A 12,748-nucleotide genomic window follows, 5' to 3' on the forward strand; every position below is an offset into this window, starting at 1 on the left:
GGCCACTCATCAATCATGCAGGGAGTAGCAGGAAGACACTGCTTTAAATTAAAGGTAGAGGCTATAGCTCAGCGGGGAGGGTGTTTGTGTTTGCCTTGCAAGCAGCTGACCTGGGATTGATCCCCGGCATCTCTCCCCTGAGCCTGTCAGCAGTGATTTCTGAGTGCAAATGCAATGTGTGACTCCTGAGTGCTGTGCTGGATATGGCCCAGAAACACACACACACACACACACACACACACAAATAAACAAAATAACAAAAATAAATTAGAACTGGGAAGGAGATCTAGTGTGAAACTTTTGTCTTAAAATGAAAGATAAAAGCAAAAATAAAATAGGTTTCAGATTTAAAAAAATGAAAACTGTTTCAAGGGTGGCAGTTCATATCAAGAGACACAAGTTTAAAATAAAGAGTGAAGGGGCCAGAGCAATAATAGTAAAAATAGTAAAGTGTAGGAGACACTTGCCTTGCTCTCAGTCAACCCAGGTCTTTCTTTCTTTCTTTCTTTTTTTTTTTTTTTGGTTTTTGGGTCACACCTGAGCACTCAGGAGTGACTCCTGGCTCTATGGTCAGAAATCACTCCTAGCAGGTTCAGGGGTCAATATGGGCATATGGGATGCCGAGATTTGTACCACCATCCTTCTGCATGCAAAACAAACACCTTACTCCATGCTACCTCTCCAGACCCCAACCCAGACCTTAACCTACAGGGCATCCTGGTCTGTCCAGGAATGATTCCTGAGTACAGAGGCAGGACTAAGTCCTGAGTATTGCCAATGTGGCCTCCAAAACAAAACAATAAAGAGTCAAGTATCATTATCTTACTCTAGCTTACTCATTTTTTCTACTATTTTCACTATAGTTTCCAAATATTTTCAATGTTCATACTTTATTGCATGTTTTGTTAACAATTATTTAAAAATAACTTTGACTCTTCTTAATGACAGTCTATTTTTTCTTATTTTTTCTTTATTTTTTCAGCCATGTAATGTTCCAACACCCATCCCTTCACCAGTGTACACTCATTTGCCAGATACTAAAAAAATACAAACATAGTATGAGAATAATATCCAGAGACAATAAAAATGAAGGCCAGTGGGACTGGTCGATGGTAGGAAGCTTGGCACAAAGAGTGGGGAGTGCAGTTAGGGCAGAGAAGGGAGCTCTGTGACAATGAGAGGTGGGAATGATCACTTTGGACAAGAACTGGGTGCTGAAAGGAAGGAACAATGATATACATGATAGCCTTTTAGTAACAATATTGCAAACCAGTGTTTAAAAGGAAAGAAAAGGAAGAGAGAAATATGAGAAAGGGAAAAGAGAGAAAAATGAGAGAAGAGAGGAAAGAAAAACAGGAGAGAAAGAAGAGAAGAGAGAGGGAGAGAGAAGAAAGAAAAAAGACGAGAGGAGATTGATCTGCCACAATCTTTAAGTTGCTCGTTTCTTGCTTACCTCCACCCCCAGGAGCGCAGCCCAGGTCAACCCTCTGAGAAGAGGAGGGACATCAACTCTGGCTTCTTTCCAGATCTGATTTTTTTTGTATGGATATGCCTGTGGGTGAAGAAGGAGATCTCACTGCATGTCCTGCAGTCTGGACAATTCTTAATAGACCACTTATTTTTGTAAACACCTGCAATGGCTTTCTCTGTATTCAGGCAGTGGGTGCTCTTTTGTTCTTGTCTGTCAAGTGTAATGGAATCAAAGAAAGGAGCCGATGCAGCTGTTTTCACCCACTCTTCTCTGGTAGTCAGGGTGAGGCATATGGAAAACAATACTACCAGACTCAGTTAGGGTAGGTCATGTAAAACACTGATAAACTGGTAGCACAGAAAGTATCTGATAACTAACAGCTTTTATTGTGGCTCCACCCACTCCAGAAACACTTTTAATTCACTTTACAGAACGTTTGATCTGCTTATGCTTTAACAGTGAGCATTCCAATCTCAATCTTCCTTTGCTACTGCTGATTTTTATGTGGAAAAAAACACATTTTAATTAACATTTTTCTATGAATTCTATCCTTTTTTAAATGGATAATTTATTAGTTACACTTCTACTTTTTTGGGGGTGGGGGTGGTCTGGGCAACATCTGCCACTGCCCAGGGCTTACCTGTGGCTCTGTATCAGGAATCAAACTTGGGAGGCTCAAGAGACCCTACGGGAGCCAGGGATCAAACCTGGGTTGGGTACGTGCAAGGCAAATGCCTTTTGTACCAACTGGACTTCGTTCTGGACCCCTCTACTATGTTCTCTATCCATTTTTGTTCAGAAAGCTTCTTCCTGTTGATTTTAGATATTTTTCAAGTAGTAATGATTTGCATAAGCTCCTGGTTTTTCCTTTTTATTTTCTATGAAGCTGTACCATGTTTTCTCTTTAAAGTTCATTGGAGAAAGTAGAAGTAGTGTCCTACTTGTTTTCCCGGTAACTCATTAGTGAAGCGACAAGTCAGGGGCGGACTGATCGTAAGACTGGTACCCAGACGCTCACCTTGAGCAGCCGATCGAAGAGAATGATCCTGTTCAGCTGGTACTCCGTGTCCCGCTCTCGGATGATCAAGGGGAGGGTAGCCGCCGCAGACAACTCGTTGTTGCTGTTGGAATGCGGTAAATTAGACTGGCTGAAAGAAGAAACAAAGGCAGAGAAATTGATAATGGGAATAAACTTAAAAAAACTCTACTTTGGGGGCTGGGAGCAGTGGCGCAAGCACTTAGGCATCTGCCTTGCCCGTGCTAGCCTAGGACGGACGGAGGTTCGATCCCCTGGCATCCCATGTGATCCCGGAGCCAGGAGTGATTTCTGAGCGCATAGTCAGGAATAACCCCTGAGTGTCAGCAGGTGTGGCCCCAAAACCAAAAAAAAAAACCAAAACCCTACTTTGTTTTTTGGGGGGGCAGAGCCACACCCCGTGGCTCTCTATCTCCCTACTTTTTTATTTTCAGAAAATAATTTACATTTATTTATTTATTTATTTTGGTTTGGGACCACACCTGGCAGTGCTCATGGATTACTCCTGGTTCTGCATTCAGAAATCATTTCTGGCAGGCTCTGGTGACCATATGGAATGCTGGGTATTGAACCCGGATCCATCCCGAGTTGGCTGCATGCAAGGCAAATGCCCTACTGCTGTGCTCTGGCCCAAGGACATAATTTTCAGAGAAAATGTTCAAGTTTTCTTTCTTTTATTTCTTTTTTTTTTTTTTGGTTTTGTTTTTAACCCACCCCTGGCAGTGTTCAGGAGTTACTCCTGGCTCTGCACCCAGAAACTACTTGCGCAGTGCTTGGGGAACCATATAGGATGGCAGGGATTGAACTCGAATTGGCCACGTGCAAGACAAATGAGCTACCCACTGTGCAATCTCTCTGACCCCAGAAAATGAAAGTTTTCTACCAAAAGGAACTGAGGAAAGAGAGCCAACTCACTCATCTTCAAGTAGTGGAAAAAATGCTTCTCCGCCGACATCTTTTAGTCTCTGTTAATTGAAAAAAATATTTCTGGAGAAGCATCTGAGATAGAACATTCACACACAATTCCCAGGAAAAATAACATGCAATGATAAATTTATAAATGTGCCTCATAAAGAATAAATCAACATCTAAATATTTATCCTTATCAATAATGCACTAAAACATTACGTCTCTAGTGACTATGCACAACTGTGAAGAAATATAGATACCTGATTAAGCATATTTGTCCAGGTACACAGAATTCCTAAAATCAGTATCAAATGTAATTAATGGATCAAGTGCTTGAAAATCACCTGGTGATTGTTTTAACATTGCTTTGAAAATGCATACCCTTTAAGGTTCAGGTCAGGTTTATTTTTGCTTTGACATTTATATAAACTAAAACCAAACATCCTAATAAAAAGATTCAAGAGTTTATCAGATTCTTTTTTTCCCCTTTCTTTCTCTTTTTGGCATTTGGGTCACATCTGGTGGTGCTTAAGGCCTACTCCTGGCTTTAAACTCAGGATCACTCCTGGTGTGGCTCAAGAGATCAACTGGGGTATCAGGAAGGAACCAGGCAGGCCTGCATACCAGGCAGGAGTCCAACCCACACCAGCCCCAGGATTCCTAACATTCTAGTATCCACGTTCAGAATTCAAGTAGCTGATAAATCTCTGAGAAATTCCACTCTCCTCATTTTTCTCACCTATAGACACGGTAGCTAACGCTGCCCAGATCATCCCATTGCCTGATGCTGGGCTTCCTTCAACAGCTGAAGCAGGCAGCTCAAGTGGGGTGCGCCCTCATCTCCCTCAGCACACGTGGGCTCCGAAGGGCCTCTGTGGGTGGCAGGTGGGTGCTCTCTCTCAGTGGATACACACAGACTCATCTCTACACTATAATTAGGGAATTAAAAATCTCTGTGTGTGACTTTACCATTCCACCCATTTAGAGCAATACACTTAAAAAAATTAAAAATACTATAGGTTACCTAGTGGTGAGAAAATAAAACCAACAGCATTAAAAGATAAAAATGGTGAAAATGGTAAAACCAAAGACTCTTCCCACAGACAACACATAATAAATTGAATATCAGATGCTGTTTTCCAAAGAGCTGCTCAAAGGACACACAAACCTTGAAGGAAATAGCAAATATTTTTTTATAGTTTGTTATAGGAATTCAAGCATCAGGTATAAAAGCAGGATTTCATTTTAAAAAGAAAAAAGAAAGAAAAAAAGTTGAAGGCAGGGGCTGATGGTAAATACTTCAAAATAGCACTCTTACGTTCCTTAGCTGGCAGAGAGACAAAGTCACAGTGGTGTCATCTAAGAGTGAGCTTCGGTCTCGGCCTTGTCCAAAGCTTTCTCCATCTTCAAAGAGAAAACTGAAAAGTGATTAAAAAAAAAATAGCACCTGATTACCATGTCTTTCGGAAAACAAAATCTACTCCTAATCACTGATCCCTCCACTGAAGAAAAACTATAGACTGGCTGGGATAATAAAATATTGCTGTAAGATTTCTTAAACAACTTACTTTGCTTGTGCAATTCCCTCCTGACAATGATGTAAATGTGCTCTTGAAGAAAGTTAGTATGGACAAAAAAAAAATAGTACAGTAGAAAAATTACTTTAAAGATGAGTAACTCCTTATGTGTGTGTGTGTGTGTGTGTTGTGTGTGTGTGTGTCTGTGTGTGTGTCTGTGTGTGTGTGAAGTAAAATCGGTTTTATTTGGAGGTGCTGAGGAAGGAGAGAGAAAGAGAGAGAGAATGAGATGGAGAGAAACAGAGACAGAGGCAGAGATAAAGAGTGATGTGGCTTCATGAAAGGCTGACAGTGCCCACATGGTAGTATGAAAGCAGAAAAGTATAAAAGTTCATATATCAAGAAGGAAGATGTGGGAGCATGTGCATGTGGGGAACTCCTTAAGAATATTAGGGGCCAGAGCTGTGGTGCAGTGGTGGGGCACCTGGTTGTCTGGGTTCCACCACCAGCACATACATGAGCCCGAACACTCTGTTGACACCTGACACCTCACCCTGGGCCACTCCCATCCCTACCTCATCATCATCTGGTGTGTCCAAAATCAAAAAGCAGAACCAAAAATAATATTAAATAATAAATGTAGGGTCTGGGTCAACATGGTGAGTAGGCAAACAGTTGCAGCCTGGGGCCCAGAGGGCCTTCTTTGGAAATATTACAAGGCTGCAGGGTTCAATAAACTGGGACTAATGCACACTGAGATGATTCATAAGGAGGAGGATGGGAGGAAGCTATAAAAAGGCTCTGAGATCCTTTTAACAACAGGATGTTTCGCATTAACATCCTGGGCCTGACTGCCAGGATGCATTGGACAAAATACAAGGATACATTTGACCTTGAATAATAACTGAAAAAGGTTATTCTGGAAATCAGAGAGAGAGGAGAATGGGCAAAGAAATAATCATGGAATCTGGATGCAGCTGTCCTCAGAGTATTTTCATGAAGTTGGCTAAAACTGAAATATACAGTTTTGAACCTATTTGTGCTAGAAAATGTATTACTTTAAATAAGTATCTATTGTAATTATTGGGAAAAATAAATGCAAAATATTTGCTCAAAATTACAAGCATTTTTTTCTGAGAATTTATATATCCTTCAAGCAATTTATTGTTGAAATTACATCATCTTATTTCCTGATATTTTTTACTTAATTCAGTAGTGTGAATGGTATAACTGAAGTGAACATTTAAAAGCCAGTTTAAGTTGCATAATATTCCATTGTGTATATGTACCACAGTTTCTTTAGCCATTCGTCTGTTGAAGGGCATCTTGGTTGTTTCCAGAGTCTTGCTATGGTAAATAGTGCTGCAATGAATATAGGTGTAAGGAAGGGGTTTTTGTATTGTATTTTTGTGTTCCTAGGAATATTATGCAGCTGTCAGGAGAGATGAAGTCATGAAATTTTCCTATACATGGATGTACACGGAATCTATTATGCTGAGTGAAATAAGTCAGAGAGAGAGAGAGAAAAACGCAGAATGGTCTCACTCATCTATGGGTTTTAAGAAAAATGAAAGACACCCTTGTAATAATAATTTTCAGACACAAAAGAGAAAAGAGCTGGAAGTTCCAGCTCACCTCAGGAAGCTCACCACAAATAGTGATGAGTTTAGTTAGGGAAATAACTACATTTTGAACTGTCTTAATAATGAGAATGTATGAGGAAAATGGAGAGCCTGTCTAGAGTACAGGCGGGGGTCGGGTGGGGAGGAGGGAGACTTGGGACATTGGTGATGGGAATGTTGCACTGGTGATGGGTGGTGTTCTTTACATGACTGAAACCCAAACACAATCATGTATGTAATTAAGGTGTTTAAATAAATTAAAAAAAAAAAAGCCAGTTTAAGAAGAAAAAAAACTAGTAATTAACCTAAAAAATTTGTTGTTAAGAAAAAGCTAGCTGATTACTTTTCCTATTATCTCCAATGATTAAATCTATTTGTTTGTTTGTTTGTTTGTTTTTGGGTCACACCCAGCGGCACTCAGGTTCCTCATGCCTCTGCGCACAGAAGTTGCTCCTGGCTGGCTTGGGGGACTATATGGGATGCCAGTATTCGAACCAGGGTTCATCCTGTGTTGGCTGTGTGCAAGGCAAACGCCTTACCACTATGCTATCACTCCAGCCCATACAATGATCAAATCTTCTAAAAATCTGAAATAAAATATTACACGTATTGGTAAATATTAAAGAATTTTGAGCTCAGTCTTTAAAAATTAATATGAGCAGCAATCGTGTAATAATAAGAATGGCTTTTGAGGATGAATATCAATTTCCAATTTATAGGATAATTTCCAACTTAATTATAGGGAGTCCAAAATTTTATGCAGTCATGCAGATAGTTCTCAATAGTGACTTGACACATACTGGTCTCAATGATAAGCAACAAGACCACAAAGAACATGCACATTTGAAAATATAGCAAAATAGCAATACTTACCTATAATATACACAAAAGCAAATTTATCTTCTCTCAAGTATCATTCATCTTTCTTTGTACATACTTCACTTATTGAACATCAGTTATTGTAACACATACCATTAGAAATTCACTTCAAATATATAAGAGGACTTTATCTATTTAAAATAGATATTTTAAAATAACAAGATTATTGATGGACACTCCAGGCAAGAGAACTGACCGCCTGTTGCTGTCCTGGCCCCTTAGCTGGAACACTACCAGACAAACACTCACCATGCTTCTCCCCACCCCGTCTTGAAAATATGCTTTTACTAGATTTTTATGTCCAAGAACAAGTTTCTTTCCTTACTTGGGAAGTGTGCAGATAGGTGGTTTGGATCGAATGATTTCCTTGTTAACAAGCTCTTTCTCTAAGTCACCTCCAGCCAAACACCAAAGATAATACACTTCTTCAATGGACCTTTCTGCCAGATAGTCATTGCTCATATCTATCAAGACAACATTTAAAAGAACCACAGCCATTACTCTTTCTGCTTTTAATTAAAGATGAGCAGGCAATTACTGAAGAAAAAAGTGAGGCTTCCTCCTGACTATTGGTACTCCATAACACACAGAGGGTATAAAGCTGGTCTACACATCGGATGTAAAGCTTCATAGGGAAAAAATGTGCATACATAACTATGTCATGTTGAGGTGCCCCATCTATATCTTCATCCCAGGTGCACAGTTAGGAATATGAAAGTCTGGAAGAGGAATGAGGACAGGCTCACTCTTGGCTCCATCTCACACTAAGGATGCTTGGCCGTGGCTGTCTGTCTCCGTGGATGTACACTGTCCTCTCTACTGTGTGACTGTGTGACCCCATCTGTCTCCTCACTGGGCATGGGCATTACTGAAGAGACAGTGTGTGTAGGACAGAAGAGCAAGTTAACAAACATTTGGTCACTAGATGTCTATTTAGCAGAGGTTCTGGTTCAAGTGTCAGCAACTTTTGAGTGTCAGAGTAACCAACTTGAGTCACAATTTCTTGAGGAATAAAACAAGAGAAGCTAATGTTTGAAACATGCAGAATGTAATGGTACAAACTTCGTATAAATAACAGGAGCATTAGAAATCATTTCACAATAAATGTTACAGATTTGATAGGCCTGCTGGTGTGTTCTGGGAATCCTACAAGAAATTAAATTACAATCCTACAAGAAATTAAAAGACCTGAGTTTAAGATCTTAATGACAACTCAAATTCAAGAGTTGAGATAAATATATATATGAATTTAGTTTGCAATTTAAGAAATTAAAATTTAAGAGATTAAAAATATGAAGCTAGTTATATCTTAAGTCTGTTCAAGATATTTCCAGATAATTATCCATTATATAACTGATCCTCTACCTATCTATACACTATTGATAAATTCACAACCAGAAGAATAAGAGAATTTCCTCCAAAACCAAGATTTATTAATATGAGTCTGTGATTCATCATTACCTTTACACAGCTGACTAATATCATCAGGCAGAGTTAAATCAGCACATCTCAGAGAAGAAGAAAACAGATGGGTAGGCTTGGTGAAGGGTGTGTACAAAGAAGATACTTCACTGAACACTTTGTCCTGCATTAATTCATCAGGGGTTGGCCTAGAAAAATAGAGTTCAAATACAGAACATCAATGACAGTCATAAAAGTGTCCTTGAAAAATGGTGAACATTCAAAAGAGAAAGGTAGAGGCTTTAAATATCTCAGACATGAAAATAACAGAGCTCCCTTTGTCTAGGGTTTACTTTTATCTAACAACCAAGTTACCATAAGTAAATGCTGAATTTTTTAACCTTTTTTGTGTTTTCTGCATCTTGTAATCTATCAAGATTATTATTACCATTTTTTACTTTTAGTTCTCTACTATGTACCTACCTCCTTTATTGAATATTGTAATAAAACTATGATTTAATAACACCTGTTGTGTTTTATTTTTTGCTAATTTCTCAGTTTAAGGTGGCATGTTCAACAAAAATTCTGCTTTAATTTCTGTTACTAATCTGCTCCTAATATGTCTTTAATAGACATTTTTGTCAAAGACAAACTTCAGGAGTTTAGGATAATGTTACATGGCTCATAGAGACATCAACTAATAAAAATAAATAATACAATATCTAAGATAGTTTTAGGCATCCTTTTGTACTATCAGTAATTGTTAGCTTATCCTAATTTATTCAATTTTGTTGCTATAATTCATGTTCCAATAAAATCTTGTTCTCATTCTGATATCATTTGTAGGACTATCATTTTGGTGAATTTTCAATTAGAAGATAGAAATGAACTAATAATTTCTTCTAGTATATACCAATTTTTTGACCAGGGCTAATTTTTTTCTTCTTTGATTAGTGCTCATGAAAGCTATAATTGTCAATGACAATAGAGACATTATTCATTATATCAGAACAAATATTATTTCTACTGTTATTTCGACTGATGAGAAAGAAACTCAACTACTTTATGTTAAAGACAGTTGAATCCAAAACTCATAATAATATCAACCTCTTGGAAGGGTGGAAGGTAAGGCACTTCTTCAAAAGATTGATCATGTTTTCGGGAAGTTCCTAGGGAATAAAAAGAAAAATATATATTGTAGTGGCAATAGTTGAAAGGCTGAGGGTAGTTGAGAGGTAGAAGTGCCCAGGTCATGGTCCTGGTGTCTCTGCCTGGGCCAGCACCACAATAGAGGGTGTGGCCTCTGCTCACCACACTCCACAAAGTGCGTGATTTCCCCAGTCCCAGAAAAAACATGTGCAAGTGCATCCTGAAACCAGATGAGGCAGATGTGTGAGTCTTGGCAAGCATCAGAGCCCAGCCTATAATAGGGTTGGTATTCATGTGAAAAATACCATTTTTAGGAAATCTTGCCTTTTTCTAGTGTGTGTGTGTGTGTGTGTGTGTGTGTGTGTGTAAATCTTGCCTTTTTCTTGTGTGTGTGTGTGTGTGTTTCTCCCAAGAAGTGCACAGGAGGTTCCAATTCTTTCCTGGAGAAACTCTGTGTGTGTGTGTGTGTGTGTGTGTGTGTGTAAATCTTGCCTTTTTCTAGTGTGTGTGTGTGTAAATCTTGCCTTTTTCTAGTGTGTGTGTGTGTGTGTGTGTGTGTGTGTCTCTTTCCTGGAGAAACTCTGTGTGTGTATGTGTGTGTGTGTAAATCTTGCCTTTTTCGTGTGTGTGTGTGTGTGTGTGTGTGTGTGTGTGTGTGTGTTTCTCCCAAGAAGTGCACAGGAGGTTCCAATTCTTTCTTGGAGAAACTCCATGAGCCAGTGGTTCCCTGAAAGAGCCGAGGAAGTGATGCTCAGGCCCTGTGATGTGGGACTCACCCAGCCGCCCTGGCTATACACAGGGTCATCCAGGCCCATACCTGGTGCTGCTCAGGGAAGCAGGTGGTGTCAAGAACAGCCATGGTCAGCCAGCTGCATGTACTGAATGTCCTGACCCCTGCTCTATCTCTCTGGCCCAACATTTGCATTTTTGAGAGGAAGCTGGGGCCCACACACAGCTATGCTCAGGGGTTACTCCTCACTCTGGACTCAAGGATCATTCCTGGTGGGCTTGGGGGATCATATGAGAGTTCAGAGATAAAAGCCACGTTGGCTGCATGCTAGGCAAGCACCCTCTCTGCTCTATTATTGCTCCAGCCAAATATTGTGACTTTTTTTTTGTTTGTTTGCTTGTTTTTGGGCCACACCCAGAGATGCTCAGGGGTTGCTCCTGGCTATGTGCTCAGAAATCGCTCCTGTCTTGGGGGACCATATAGGACATTGGGGGATCGAACCGCAGACTGTCCTAGGTTAGTGCGTGCAAGGCAAACGCCTTACTGCTTGTGCCACCACTCCGGCCCCAAATATTGTGATTTTTTTGGGTCTGCACTGTCACAGCTAAGCACTGTTACTTCCCCAAGTTCTGTGGTGGATTCCCCTACTCGAGTCATTTTTTTGACTTTATGAAAATTTATGTTTGCTTGTCTGTCTCTGTGTGAAGAAGTTATATCTAAACAGAAATAAGTGCAACTTTAAAAATAATTGCTTGTTATTTGATCCCCCAAGAATAAATACTAAACAGAATTTCAATAACATTAATAACAAACCTTTATTATATCCAGACAACCATGCTCCTCAGCCAAGACGATTATGGTGTCATCCACACAGTCTGAAAAGTAGAAAAAAATGGCATGGATTAATGCTGTTTCTCCTAAAAATGTAGATGAACTCAAAGTTTAAAAAAAATTATGTCATATAAACAAAACCAAGAATTTTAAAAAATGATAGCATGTAGTTTTAGAATTTGGATTGCAACAGTTTCTGTTAATTGTTTGTACATGTTTTGATAAAAGCAAAGACTTTAAACACTAAAATTAATGATACACAAATTCTAAACAGTATCAATTTAAGTAGTAAGAGGAAGCAAAGATTAAAAGAAGCAAAGGAGGTAAAGATCTGCTCTCACTCTATATATAATTATAAGACTTTTATTTTATTTATTTTTGGCTACACCTGGTGACGCTCAGGCTATGTACTCAGATATTGCTCCTGACTTGGGGGACCATATGAGATGCTAGGAATCAAACCAAGGTCCATCTTGGCTCAGCTGCGTGAAAGGCAAATGCCCTACCACTGCGCTATCGCTCTGACCCAAGATTTTTATTTTATTATATAAAATTTGGAGCCAAGTATATTTCTTTGTGCATCTGATGTATAAGTGGAGACTACAGACCACATTTAGAAATCTCATGACCCTTAATGTAATGTATAAGTGGAGACTACAGACCACATTTAGAAATCTCATGACCCTTAATGTACATTATCCATCTTTGAAACTAATGTGGGAAATGATACGTTTATGATACTTGCAATTATTTCTTAATAATATTATTATTTAGTATATATTCTTATTTGCAAACCCTATTAACCTGGATACCAATCTGCGATTCTTTTACACAAAGGATTTTTGCACCTAAGTTTTATATATTCCACTGTAAAGTAGATGAAGCCATTTTAAATATATTTCAATTACAAATATTTGGACGTACTAAATATGTAAAATATAACACAAAAGCTTGCTATAAAGAAAAGTAAACATGCATCTTTAGCCATTATTGCCACAAAATTTATCCAACAGAGAGCTGTCCTTGTAATTAGGTATAAGATACGTCATCTGTGAGTAAACTAATATAGAGAAGCATAATTCTAATATTTTGATTCACTAGTTTGTTTACTTGCCTAAGACCATGAAACTAAGATTATATCCACCCACGCTCTAATTTTGTAATTTCTTAATGAATTAAGAATGACAGGAGTCATATCTAAGA

General features: G+C 38.8%; 1 protein-coding gene across 1 annotated transcript in view; it reads right to left on the reverse strand.

The window, feature by feature from the left end:
- The window catches only part of TBCK (TBC1 domain containing kinase), a 201,886-nt gene that overhangs the window by 140,923 nt on the left and 48,215 nt on the right, over window positions 1–12,748 (reverse strand). The window contains exons 7-14 of the mRNA XM_049786875.1: window positions 11,528–11,589; window positions 9,943–10,004; window positions 8,896–9,044; window positions 7,760–7,898; window positions 4,735–4,834; window positions 3,423–3,472; window positions 2,490–2,619; window positions 1,454–1,552 (exon numbers count right to left, since the gene is read on the reverse strand). Coding sequence (XP_049642832.1) covers window positions 1,454–1,552; window positions 2,490–2,619; window positions 3,423–3,472; window positions 4,735–4,834; window positions 7,760–7,898; window positions 8,896–9,044; window positions 9,943–10,004; window positions 11,528–11,589 — 791 coding nt within the window. The remainder of the gene's footprint in view (window positions 1–1,453; window positions 1,553–2,489; window positions 2,620–3,422; window positions 3,473–4,734; window positions 4,835–7,759; window positions 7,899–8,895; window positions 9,045–9,942; window positions 10,005–11,527; window positions 11,590–12,748) is intronic.

The sequence above is a fragment of the Suncus etruscus genome, chromosome 14 (genome assembly GCF_024139225.1).
Source record: "Suncus etruscus isolate mSunEtr1 chromosome 14, mSunEtr1.pri.cur, whole genome shotgun sequence".
NCBI lineage: Eukaryota > Metazoa > Chordata > Mammalia > Eulipotyphla > Soricidae > Suncus > Suncus etruscus.